The sequence below is a fragment of the Dermacentor andersoni genome, chromosome 8 (assembly GCF_023375885.2).
Source record: "Dermacentor andersoni chromosome 8, qqDerAnde1_hic_scaffold, whole genome shotgun sequence".
Classification (NCBI taxonomy): Eukaryota; Metazoa; Arthropoda; class Arachnida; order Ixodida; family Ixodidae; genus Dermacentor; species Dermacentor andersoni.
The window spans coordinates 97,695,870-97,708,035 of NC_092821.1; the positions used below are offsets into that span (position 1 = coordinate 97,695,870).

At 47.7% G+C, this 12,166-nt stretch overlaps 1 protein-coding gene across 5 annotated transcripts in view; it reads left to right on the plus strand.

Annotated features, from left to right (window-relative positions):
* Nucleotides 1-12,166, plus strand: part of LOC126529308 (uncharacterized) — a 157,496-nt gene that overhangs the window by 81,797 nt on the left and 63,533 nt on the right. For all 5 annotated transcript variants that reach the window (XM_055069764.1, XM_055069758.2, XM_055069763.2 and 2 more), the window contains 3 exons: nucleotides 1,876-1,971; nucleotides 3,754-3,849; nucleotides 11,189-11,284. In XM_055069764.1, coding sequence (XP_054925739.1) covers nucleotides 1,876-1,971; nucleotides 3,754-3,849; nucleotides 11,189-11,284 — 288 coding nt within the window. The remainder of the gene's footprint in view (nucleotides 1-1,875; nucleotides 1,972-3,753; nucleotides 3,850-11,188; nucleotides 11,285-12,166) is intronic.

Sequence of the window (12,166 nt, forward strand, 5' to 3'; positions counted from 1 at the left end):
TAATTCAGTTAGTAAGCGAAGGTTTGCAAGTATATATGACTGATAAAGCTACTATCCTTATTTCGTGTAGCTGCCTACTACTTTGCTATCGCAATGCGTGCTTCGCTTTCGGGCGAAACAGCGACTTTTTTAGTATTAGTCGATTGTGCATTTTGGTTTTTCGTGCAAGTAATTCCCGACTCCTCGTGTAGTCTAGATCAATGGCTATGATTATGCTATATTCGACAAGCGATCTGTATATATTGTGTATCGGCTAAAAGAACAAACAGTACATTTAATAGCAAAATAGCAAAAGCACGATAAAGGAAACACATCAGCTGCAAAAACCACACCTATCGTGTTTTCTTTTTTCTGTTCTTGTCGCCCTCTATAATTTTCCTTGTCCTTATCGTATCTACGTTACGGTTAAAAGGAACAGTTACCTTCCACTATACTTTAGCTTCATTGTCTGCTAAGTGTATGTGGTTGTAACTAATAACCAGACAAGCCCTCCGGTTTCCGTTATTATCGTTTATAAGCTACAAAAGTCATTTCTGCGGTGGTGTTGAAACATTATAACTGAATTCTGCAGGTCTACGCGCCAAAACCACAATATGAGCATTAGGGATGTCCTAGAGGGGGGGGGGGGAGCTCCTGAATAATTAGCACCACTTGGGTTATTACACTAGGAGTTCCGTTGATCTATTTCAAGGCATTATCGAGGAAGCGAAAATTCGTTTTCCTAGCGTGCAACCGATACCCTCGACCAGGGGAAACATTGCCGTATACGCGTCGCCACGTTGCCTTTGTTTTTCCCTTGCCGCAACATCGGATTCGTCATGTGACTGCGCTTCACTAAACGCTTCCACCAGCATCAACGTGCAGGGAGTGTGTAACTGTATTACAACAGAGCCAAAAGCTTTGGCAAGCTTTGCTTTTGCAAAAGCCTTTGGCAAGGAACGCAGAGCTCGATAGTGCAATGCACTCAGTACTGACCCCAGGACCGAGTGAACCTAGGTTTTACTCCCTCCGTCGGCTCATTACAATGCTTAACATTAATTTAGGAACGGCCGTGACTCAGTAGCTGTGACGTTTTTTTTTCGGCCACAGGGACGTGGTTTCGGTTCTCTGCAACGGCGGTCGCATTCCGATGGGTGCAGAATGCGAAAAACGCTGGTGTACTTAGATTTAGGCACGTCCTAAGAAAAACCATCAGGTGGTCGAAATTAGTCCAGAGCAACACAACATCTCTTCTCTCATTTTTTTAGTCTCTAGCTTTGAGACACCAAAAGCCCCCATTTTATCCTTTCATCTCTTTCAGTAAGGGTGTACGCTTTCGTGTTCGCAAAAATATGTTTTCTCAGTTTTTCCCAGCAGCGGCGAGATAACCATAGGTATTGAGCTGCGGCTAATATGAGCACCCCTGCATGCTCAATCTGGCATCACTTCAATTCAGTGCGCAGACCACGTTATACATGACGATTTTACTGCAGGCCCTGCCACGTTTGATCAGGCGTTCGACATACGCCACGTTTTATCGGCAACGGTGAAAGCGTAGTGCTCTTTCTCGTAATTTATGTAGACAATAAATATCATTGTGCACGTTGAGCCAATGATGTCATCTTTCTTTTCGAAAGAAGGTCACATGGCTGACTGGGTATTATTAGGGATTTGTTTCTAATTAATTACACCAACTCACTAGAAGAAACGCACGAGTGATCATTCCAGTGCACTGAATTTCTTCCACCAGAGTCTGTAAAGCCTAGTAATAAAATTGCCGTTAACTAGCATGTTAATGCACAGATTATTGGCAAACAGCTTCTAATAAATTACCGATGCTCGAGCTGTAGATGTGAACGGCTAGACCAAATTGATTCAATCTTCTTTTTCGCACAGATACCCAACGAAACAGCTGCAACGAAGAGGAAAAGAAAGAGTGCAAGTCACTGGGACAGGCATGCGACTTCAGCGCTGGTGCAGTTCTGTGCACTGGTAAGCAGGAAACCTCTCCTGCAATGCTCATGTGATTCCAACTGAATCTGTGAGAAAATGTGTCTTATTTTGGGCACTCATGGCATCAGCCTTGATGTGCCGTGAAAGCACGTGACAAAGTCTGATTAGCATATTTGTTGAGTGTCGGTCAAGTCAATTATATAACACAAAACCATGACCTTCAACACGTACGGCATTCGCAAAAAAAGTTGTGCGCTACTTGTAGGTGCACTAGTGCAGTCGGAGCTACAAAAGATTTCGGACTGTTTTATTGAAGAGTTTCTCTGCTTCTCACATGACGCACATTAACTATAACGCCATCTGTACCGAACTATCTACACAGTTTACAAGTTTTCATGTTGCTTGCTCTAATGTGTAGGTTATTGTAAATCACGTTCCCTATACCTCATAATTGAAGACCTGGCTGAGGGTAAACAATATCGGCGCTCGCGTATCACTGACTGCGTTAGAGCCACACTACTCAACATAAACATGAAGTAGTGTGGTGTGCACATTATAGAATTCCTATCTATGCCGAAAACAAACCGAAGAACTTCGAACACATAAAGTAAACGATACAAACAGCCATTCGAACCCGTCACAGAAAGCCATGGCCCCGTTTAGACCAAAAAGAGGTCCCCCGGTCTATTTATATTGAGTTTCTGCGCGAGAAACAAAAGGAAGGCATAGTTTTTCATCACTGCATGTACTATCGTGAGCCATATGAGCGGGAACACACGAACACGTAGCAAATAACCTCTAATCTGAGTTACAGCGATAGCCGGATGGCACTGTCGAAAACAGATGGGAAAGGGGGACGCTCTTCTGCTAACTGTTGGCACTCCCACTGCATCTGCATTTGTTGAAAACGGTAGCTAATGGCGTTTCACTGGACGCCGATAGCCGATAAGAAGGTTACGTGCGCAGTAACTCATAGTGAGTCATTTTTTTCAGTGATGCCTATTTTTGAGAGCGCGGCACTTAGGCGCCCGTTCCTGCATTTGGGATAAGGTAGTTTCAGACATACCCCCATACGACCTGGTATATATGTCATGGAGCGCATCCTGCCACGAGTTTCAGGCTGAAGGACATATTTCCCAGGGACGTAGCGCTCGCATATTTGCGCTTCAAACGTTGCTACTATTGGCCACGCTTCGGTGCACAAAGTTATCAGTAACCGCAATATCAAACAGCTTTATCAATGCGCGCTGGCGATGCGAAGTTCCGCACCTTGTATAAAGAGACGCATGGTGCGAGTGCCAACGGTTCTTAAAACAGCGTCCCCCTTTCCGCTTTCTTTCTGACAGCGGCCGCCACGTATCGCCCATAGCAGGGTTCGAGACTATCTGACACGCGCTCCTTTGTCACCCGCTCATATTGCTCATGACAGTACTTAGGAGCGTCCGGTCTCGTGGTCGATAACGCAATTCGCACTGTGTTATCCGCTACCAAGCACCGATAAATAATAGCAGTTAGCCTAGAGATTGTAAGAACAACATCGGCAATAAACTAAGATTGCCTAATGTGAAGCTCATCAGCAGTTATCTAATAAAGCGTCTACAAAGCATAGAAAAACACATGAAGGTAGTTCATAACCTAATGGTCAATAAGAAGGCAAAAGGTGCTATAACATAGAGCATGGTTACTCGCAGCAAAGTTTTGCAGGTTGAGAACAAAGTTTTCTAGCACAAAAGCAGCCTTACAATTTTTGCCACTGTTTGTACTGGCTAGACCTGACACAAGCGCAATTTTCACAAATTCATGGCAGACTTCTTTTCGCAGATCCAGTACGAAGCAGTTGCAACGACGAAGAAACGGAAACGTGCAAATCAATGGGAATGACATGCGAATTCGCAGACGGCTATGCTGTGTGCATGGGTAAGAGTCGTGTGGCTGCTTTATATTACGTGTTTTTATAGGGAAAGCTGTGTATGACCAACATTCTCTAGTTTTTTCGGCATCCGTCAACACGAACAAATCATTATGTGGGCCCATCCTGGTGATATTGCAGAAATGGTCCAAGCTCAACGGCACGCACCCCTGTGTCCTCGGAAACCTGTAACGCTTCTTTCGGGACCTTCGGGATCGGCCCACGTATGGGGAGTGCTTAACGCCTGCTTCACCCCCGCCGGGGGTCCGCCCGTTGTGGCAATATCTTCAGGATTGGCCCACGTATGGGAGTGCCTAACGCCTGCTTCACCTTTGCCGCGGGTCGGCCCAGCATTCCACTACTTTCGGGATCGGCCCCCGTTTGGGGGATGCTTAACGCCTGCTTTACTTCCGCCGCGGGTCGGCCCGGTATTGTACTACCTTCGGTATCGGGCCACTATGGCGGATGCTTAATACCTGCTTCACCACTGCCGGAGTCGGCTCGGCGTGGCACTATCTTCAGGATCGGCCGACGTATTGAGAGTTCTTAATGCCAGCTTGACCTTTGCCGCGGGTCGGCCCGGTATTGCACTACCTTCGGTATCAGCCAACGTATAGGGGATGCTTAACGCCTGCTTTACCTCCGCCGCGGGTCGGTCCGGCATTGCACTAGCTTCGGGATCAGCCCACGTATGGGGGATGCTTACCGCCTGCTTCACTTCCGCCGGGTGTCGGCTCGGTGTTGCACTATCTTCGGGATCGGCCCACGTATGTGGACTGCTTAATGCCTGCTTCACCTTTGCCGCGGGTCGGCCCGGTATTGCACTACCCTCGCGTTCGGCCCACTATGGGGGATGCTTAATATTGCTTCACCCCCGCCGGGGGTAGGCCCACTTTGGCACTATCTTCGGGATCAGCCCACGTATGGTGAGCGCTTAACGCTTGCTACACCTTTGCTGCGGGTCGGCCCGACATTGCAGAACTTTCTCGATCGGCCCACATATGGGGAGTGCTTAAAGCCTGCTTCACCTCCGCCAGGGGTCGGCCCTCTGTGGCACAATTTTCGGGATTGGCCCACTTTTAGGGAGTGCTTAACCCCTTCTTCACCTTCACGGGTCGGCCCGGTACTGCACTACTTTCGGGATGGGCCCACGTATGGGGGATGCTTAATGCCTGCTTCACCTAAGCCGCGGGTCAGTCCGATATTGCACTACATGCCGACCTGCGGCGGAGGTGATGCACTTGACATTTCGTTTATCCTTGAAAATAAAGGGGATGCGTCAATAATGGTGAGAATCAACCAGGACGTCGTTTCGGAAAGGAAACCAACGCAATCTACACCTAAATACTCTTGGGACAAAGTCAGTCTTGCTTTCCTAGTGCTAATCAATTTTTACTTCGGAAGTTTCGTGTCCAAAACTGTTGTTATTATGAGGCACCTCGTAGTGGACGACTCCGTATTCATTTCGACCACCTGGATTTCTTAGGCGTACACCCAATGCACGGTACGCCGGCGGTACTGCATTTCGCGCCCGTCGAGATGCGGCTGCCGTGGTCGGGATTTTATCCCGCGCCTTCGGGCTTAGCAGGCCAATACCATCATTAGTACGCCAACACGACAGGTCTTCCAAGTACTCAGCGAGGTTTCTTATACAGCTTTGAGTCTCCTCGCTGCTTCTTGGTGGTCATCTACTCTTATTCTTAATAGGAATGTGCCGTCGTCTTTGTAGTGTTGCGGCAGCGAAACAATGGAGGCGCGAGACAATCAGTCGGTCTTCTTACAGAGAAGACCAGGAACTGTACGGCCACTACGGCAGCCACAGTGAAAGCCTCAGTACCGCCTACGCCGATTGCGATACATCAGCCGAGGGAGCCGCCGACATTGCGTGGTTCATATAATGAAGATCCGGAAAGCTCGCTGGAGAGCTACGAAAGAATGCGCTATGTTAAACAACTGGAACTGCGAAGACAAGCTGCGGCATGCCTTTTTCAGATTGGAAGACGCCGCTAGGACGTCGTTTGAGAATAAGAAATATACTCTGACAATGGGGGACCTGTTTCATGGCGGCTTCCTACTGACCTTCACGAGCATCGTATACAAAGAGGTAACCCAAGCCCTGCTGGAAACCCGTATGCAGCTACCAAACGAGAACGTCGCCATTTTCATAGAAGAGATGACTCACCCGCTCCGCCACGCCGACTACAAGTCTGAAGATCAAAAGTTCACTTCTTGATGCGGGACGTAAAGCAAGAACTCTTCACTGAACTTTTGCGAAACCCGCCCAATACTGCAGCAGAACTTCTGTTCGGGGATACGACCATTGAGGAGACGAAATGGGCTCCAGACTATATAATCGCTGTTCGGTCAGACAACGCACAAATTCAAGCACTCTGCTCCAACAAGCTGCGGGAGATGATACGAGTAGGAAGGATGTTTGCAGCGTCGCAGTTCCAGGATAAATTAATTACTGATATCGTCCAGTAAGAATTTTGGCAAGCACTAGGAGCCCCAGAATCGCCGCAGCCCCAGCCTGAAGTGCTGCCGTTACCCGCCATCAGGTTAAACCTCCACGTCATATCGTAATTCTGTCGCCAGACCCTTTCGCAGCCGCCCGCCCGTCTGTCAGCTCGCGCAGCGCCCCAAGGAAGATAAACGTATGGCACGCTCCCGACCACCGCCCGCTGTGCTATCACTGTGGAGAAGTGAAACATGTCTACCATCATTGCCCATACCATGACATGGGGCTGCGAGGGTTCGCTGTCAATGCGCCGCCTCCGCTGCAGGCGAACGGCATCGTGAGGTCGTGGACTATCTCATCGAAACTCACTGGAGACTGATGGCCCCCCCCCCCCCCCATTAAACATCACGAGGCCGGGGTACCTCTCGCCGCTGCACCGGCAGTACATTGGCCCAACCCGTGGTTAGTCTGTAAGCCCATATCTGGAAAACCAAAAGTAGCAGTCAGTTGAGGCTCTGTTTGTGTTCGTTGAAATACTGAAAATTTTCCGCCGCCAACGAAGCTGCCGCAAGAACCGCGGCGATGACACGCCGCTACCCAAACGAAGCCTCTAATACAAGAAAATGTCGCCTAAGGATGAGTTGATGACACGGCGTAACATCACTGGGACAGCGAGTCACAGCCGTGAACCGACACTGCGGCCTACCTGCAACGAAAGACAAAGGACGGACCACCGACTTCGACGTGCTTTTTGATGGTCACGCAGCCATCGCTTTAATGTACACAGGAGCTGACTAGTCAGTCATAAGTGGATCCTTCTCTGCTGAGTTGAAGAGTGTAAAGAATTCGTGGGTAGTTCACCAAATTCAAACAGCTAAAGGACAGCTAAAGCATTGATTGGAATTGTCATGAAAAAAGTGGCAGTTCACAGCGAGACTTGTCCTACGTCGTTTGTCATCCTCCAAAATGCTCACGCACCGTAATTCTCGGCAGGGACTTCCCCAGTCAGCACAGCACTGTCATCTCTGTAGTCTAAGTCAATAACTCTGTCTACAGACATAGCAACAACAATGAATAGGGCCCTCAGTCAACATGCATTGAGTGTGAATAAAGACCAAGTAGGTACTCTGCCTCGCGCCAGCATCATGATTTCTGCGGGCGCATGAGCATATAGAGAGATGAAAGGAATCACCGAGATCAACCAATACCAGCTGCTCAACCAGGAAGTCGCTGTCGCAGGAGGAATCATTCAATTCAATGAAGTAAAAACTAGGATAATGTGACAAGTTTCAGCAAGGAATTTAAACAAATATGCAAGAGCAGGAAGATCCCATACGTAGAAGAAATTGCAGATTGCAGAAATGAGTAGTGCGTTTGCCCTCTCGGATTTTACCACATCTACCTCGATGGCCAGACCTTGAACTGACTTTCGACACGAATTGAAGTCCTCCGATGACTAAAAAGAAGAACAGCTTCGAAGACTTCTACAATAGTTCAGAGATTGCTGTTTGACATCACCGAAGATTCGGCAAACACCAATTGCTAAGTACCACATAATCACCGAAGAATGCACTCGACTACTCGCACAGAGCCCGTACTGACTTTCCACACGAGAACGAGAAGTTATAAAGCAACAAGTTCACTAAGTGCTGTGCAACGAAATGAAAAACTTGAAGTATGGGGTTTTACGTGCCAAAACCATGATCTGATTATGACGCACGCCGTAGCGCGGGGTTCCAGAATAATTTGGACCACCTGAGATTTTCTAACGTACACTTAAATCTAAGTACACGATATCATCTAGCCCTTTCAAAAAGCCCGAAGGCATCTCCCTGTGTTCTCAGCGAAGAAGGGCAGAAGTCTGCATTTTTGCTTCGATTATAGTCACTTAAGTAATGTATGCGTGTTGATATCGATTTCAACACTCTAAGAAAACCTAAGAAAAGGTTGCACTCTTGGAGGCTTGTGCCACAACCATAACCATCATCTACCTTGCACGCCTTTCATTTTTTAACGCTGCGCACCTGGTACTTCCAGTTCACGAACGGCATGCTTGTTATCAACCTGACATTGCGTTCTCTATATGAAAGTAGCGAGCGCAGAGTTTTCAAGAAAGAAAGCGTAAGCAAGGCTGATGACGATTATTGTTTTGAGACAAGCTCCGAAGGGCGCAAACATTTTAAAGAGTGAATTGTATGTGGCAGGCTATCTCTTGTATGATTCTTTTCAGCTTTCAAAAGAAAGCCCACGCAATATAAAAAAAAGGCAGCCCCGCGCCCCACTTACGTGCTGGAGCACTGCTGCTGTCAAGCGCGCGACGGACGAAATAATTCTGCCCCTGTATTTTACCATTTCGGTCATAGATGCGGCAAATAAAATCTCTTCGAGCTGACTGCTACATGCATGGGCATATTTGACTCCGCAACTTGGTTTTGGCTCTCTGCTTACAGTTGTCATAAACTGTCGTGCTCTAAGACTGCACGCCGTAAGTCTACGGCAGGGAATCCACGTCGCAAGCAGCTAGCAATGAAGGCTGTTCGTACGTCAGCACCCGCAAGCGGTGGGTTCAGGAAACCGCATCGTTACAGGCCTGGCGTTGCGGCCCTGTGCTACATTCGGCGATGTCGAAAAGGAACTGACTATTGTGAAGGGGCCCTGCACTATTGCCATAACACTATAATGATGAGGTAACCACAGCCGAATCTGTCTGGTTTCATGGTGGCCGTAGGTGAATCCTTTCGCCCATTCTGCTTTGTCGAGGCACGCTCGTGAGGTGGCGTCGCAGCTAATGGGAATTTACTCTGAATTTACTCTGATGTATTCACTTACTTTTAGTTGACTTGTGCATTAACAATCAATACCTTTGTATATGCAATTACTGTTGCTCTTTTTTTATTCCTGCTATGCTAGGATTTCCTTTATATTTTTTATCGGACCTTCAACTAGCCATCAGCTACAGGTCCGACAAGTGATTGTTACTTGTGTATAATAATCTGGAACAAAATAAAATAAACATCTTTCTTTTTTACCCGCGGTTCCGTACCCAAGCAGGCAATAAGTGCAGAGTAATTGAAAGTATAAATAGACAAACAGGAGTTATCAGAAATATAGTGAGAGGAACAGAGACAGTGAAGTGGATGCAGAAAAGGGGATCAAACAAGACCACGGAGATTCACAATAGGAAGAAATTAGAAGGGGAATTTTGTACGATAACAGAAAGGGCACTGTATACCTTGCTAGTTGAGGCTCGAGCTGGTTGCTTAAGGAGGAACAAAAACATACAGGAGGGGAGGCGTGTGTCTACTTCAGCAAAAATCCAGAGACCACTTAGCGCATCCTAATGGGATGCGAATGTGTTGACCCAATCTTACCCCGGGGCAGTTGAAATGGGGCGGGGTAATTAATTCTCACCCCTCCCCTTTTTGAAGGTGATCCCAATAAATCATCATCATGGAAGCGTCAGAGAGGAACCGTGTCGCATACGCGCATATTACGTGACGCGTCTCTGAGGCGGCAATAAGGTGCGTCACTACACTATTTCAATGCTAATCACACTAATGTCGACAGTCATCTTGATAGGTTCTACCGTAAATCTCTTAGCAGTAGTTTTAACAGAGAGAGAGAGAACACTTATTGGCCGTGATTCATTATCGCACTAGCGCCCAACAATAGTGCACATTGCAGGCTTGTCATGACGAACAGTGTAGCGGACACTTAGGCTTTAGTAGTACGTTGGCGGGCATGCGCAAGGAACATTATCGGCGGTAGCTAAATTCGGAGACAGTGATGTTGATGAACCTAGATTGCCCGCAATGCATTCGGGGCTTGTTTGTTTGCGGCGCTATTTCGTTGATCGACGATCTCTGGGCCAGGCATCTTGCGCAATAATTTGACAAAACTTATTCCTCACACCGCGTCGCATGTCCTCGCACGAAGTCCATCTTTTCCGTCTTTTCTGTACTGATCTTGCTACCTTAGGACCTGTCAATCATCCTACTCCTACCCCGACGCTGAGCAGCACGTAGGCAGTTTTTTTATCGCTCGAAGTCGGTACACGAAGTCGGTGTTATACAGGCAATTACAGACGGGGTCCCTGCTCACCCCGGTGCTAGCTAAGCACGTGTGTCCGAGCGTGTACGCAAGTGACGTGTGTAGACTGTGCGCTAAGGAGAGAGCCACCGCGGCTCACATTCTTTGGGACTGTAGTATAAATCCACGAGAAGCCAGCGAGAAAACGACGATCCTGCCGCAGCTAGATTCTGCAACGAGGAGCTATGACCAAGATACACAACTGAAGGCCGTCCAGCAGGTCTCGGCAGCTCTAGAGAGGCAGCGACCTCGCGAAACCGAGGGGAAGGGGGGCAGCACCCCGAGGAAGGGGGCGGCGGCCCTCTCGGATCCGCGGAAGTAGCGAGGAACCAAGACCTCGAGGAGCACAATGCACGAAACTGACATGGTGGCCGCGTCGCGGTAAAAGCTTGTCCTCCCTGCGTGGAGGAAGCCTAACCGACTCTGCAGGCATTTTCAATAAAGTTGTTCTCTCTCTCTCTCGAAGTCGGTACTTTATTGTTTTCAGAATGTGCGCGCCAGCAGAAATGTGCTTTAGAAATATGCTTAGCTGGGCCAGAAATCTGCTTTAAAAAGAAATCTGCGCTGTTCTGAACAGATTGAAGAGCTGTAAACAGGTAAAGATGCCAGTCCCATCATACGCATGCGCACTCCGTGTCTGGAATGCACAAGTGTTACACGAGCTATTGCTTTAACATAGGGCGTGGAAAGACGAAAGTTACGGTTCAGATGTGCACAGTAGTATTGTAATGTGGTGTGCTTGAACATTGCCCTAATTTAGTTTTCCTTTACCCTTCTTTTCCTATCTCTCTCGCTCGTAGATCCCAGTCGGAACACGTGCAAAAAGAAGGAGCAGGAAGCGTGCCACGCGACTGAAAAAGAATGCGACTTCACCGCCAATGCGGCCACTTGCATTGGTAAGGCACCAGTCTCGGAAAAATCTGTTACTATGACGGCCTGCTTGTTCCCCGAGAAACCGGGGTGGAAAGGAAGGCCGCATACTCGCTGGCGTTCTCTGCTGCCCCTGTTCCCAACCGCCTTTCTTGCATCCGCACCAATATTCACCCCCCCCTCCCGCAAAATACTTTTCCGAAAATTTTCTTGCACAGTCCAAATTAAAGCACTGTACAGCGAATCCCGTGCTTATTCAAAGTGTTCACGAACGAAACATATTCTCGATTAGAGGCTTTTCTCCAGTCGAAAGCAATCCTAAATACTGGCGCAGAGTACATTACGATGTATAATCTCTTGATGAATCAGGTGCCCGTTATTGTTCATTGCCTAAAATCTCCTTAGGCCCATTTAACAGCTAACTTAGCGGCCGCAGTATTCCCCATTAATTTATGAATTCTTGACACGCGCCCTTTCTATTGTAACTATATATGATTACGTTGCCTATATCCGGTAATATTTCTTTTATCACAGCTGCCTCACAGTGTATGTCAATATTGGTTACTCTATTTGATTGATGGTTGCCTTGTAATTTTTAAAATTGCTTTCATTGTGTGTCATGTTTTTGCTGACGTGTGCGCTAATGCCCGTGCACTATGCAATTCACAAAGCCCTGATATACTTAAAATAAATAAATAATCACGAAAATATCCGAAAAATGCACAGGTTCAAAACTCAACAAAACAACCTGAACAGTAGGTGTCAGAAGTGGGGGACAGGACCTATGGGCAGTGGCCCTCTGCCATGGCCTTTCGTACGGCTTCGGCTGCAAATGAACATAATTCGTCATTCAGTTCAGGGACGAGTAAATCTAGGGCGAAGCTAATTTCAGAGCGAATTCCTCTCAA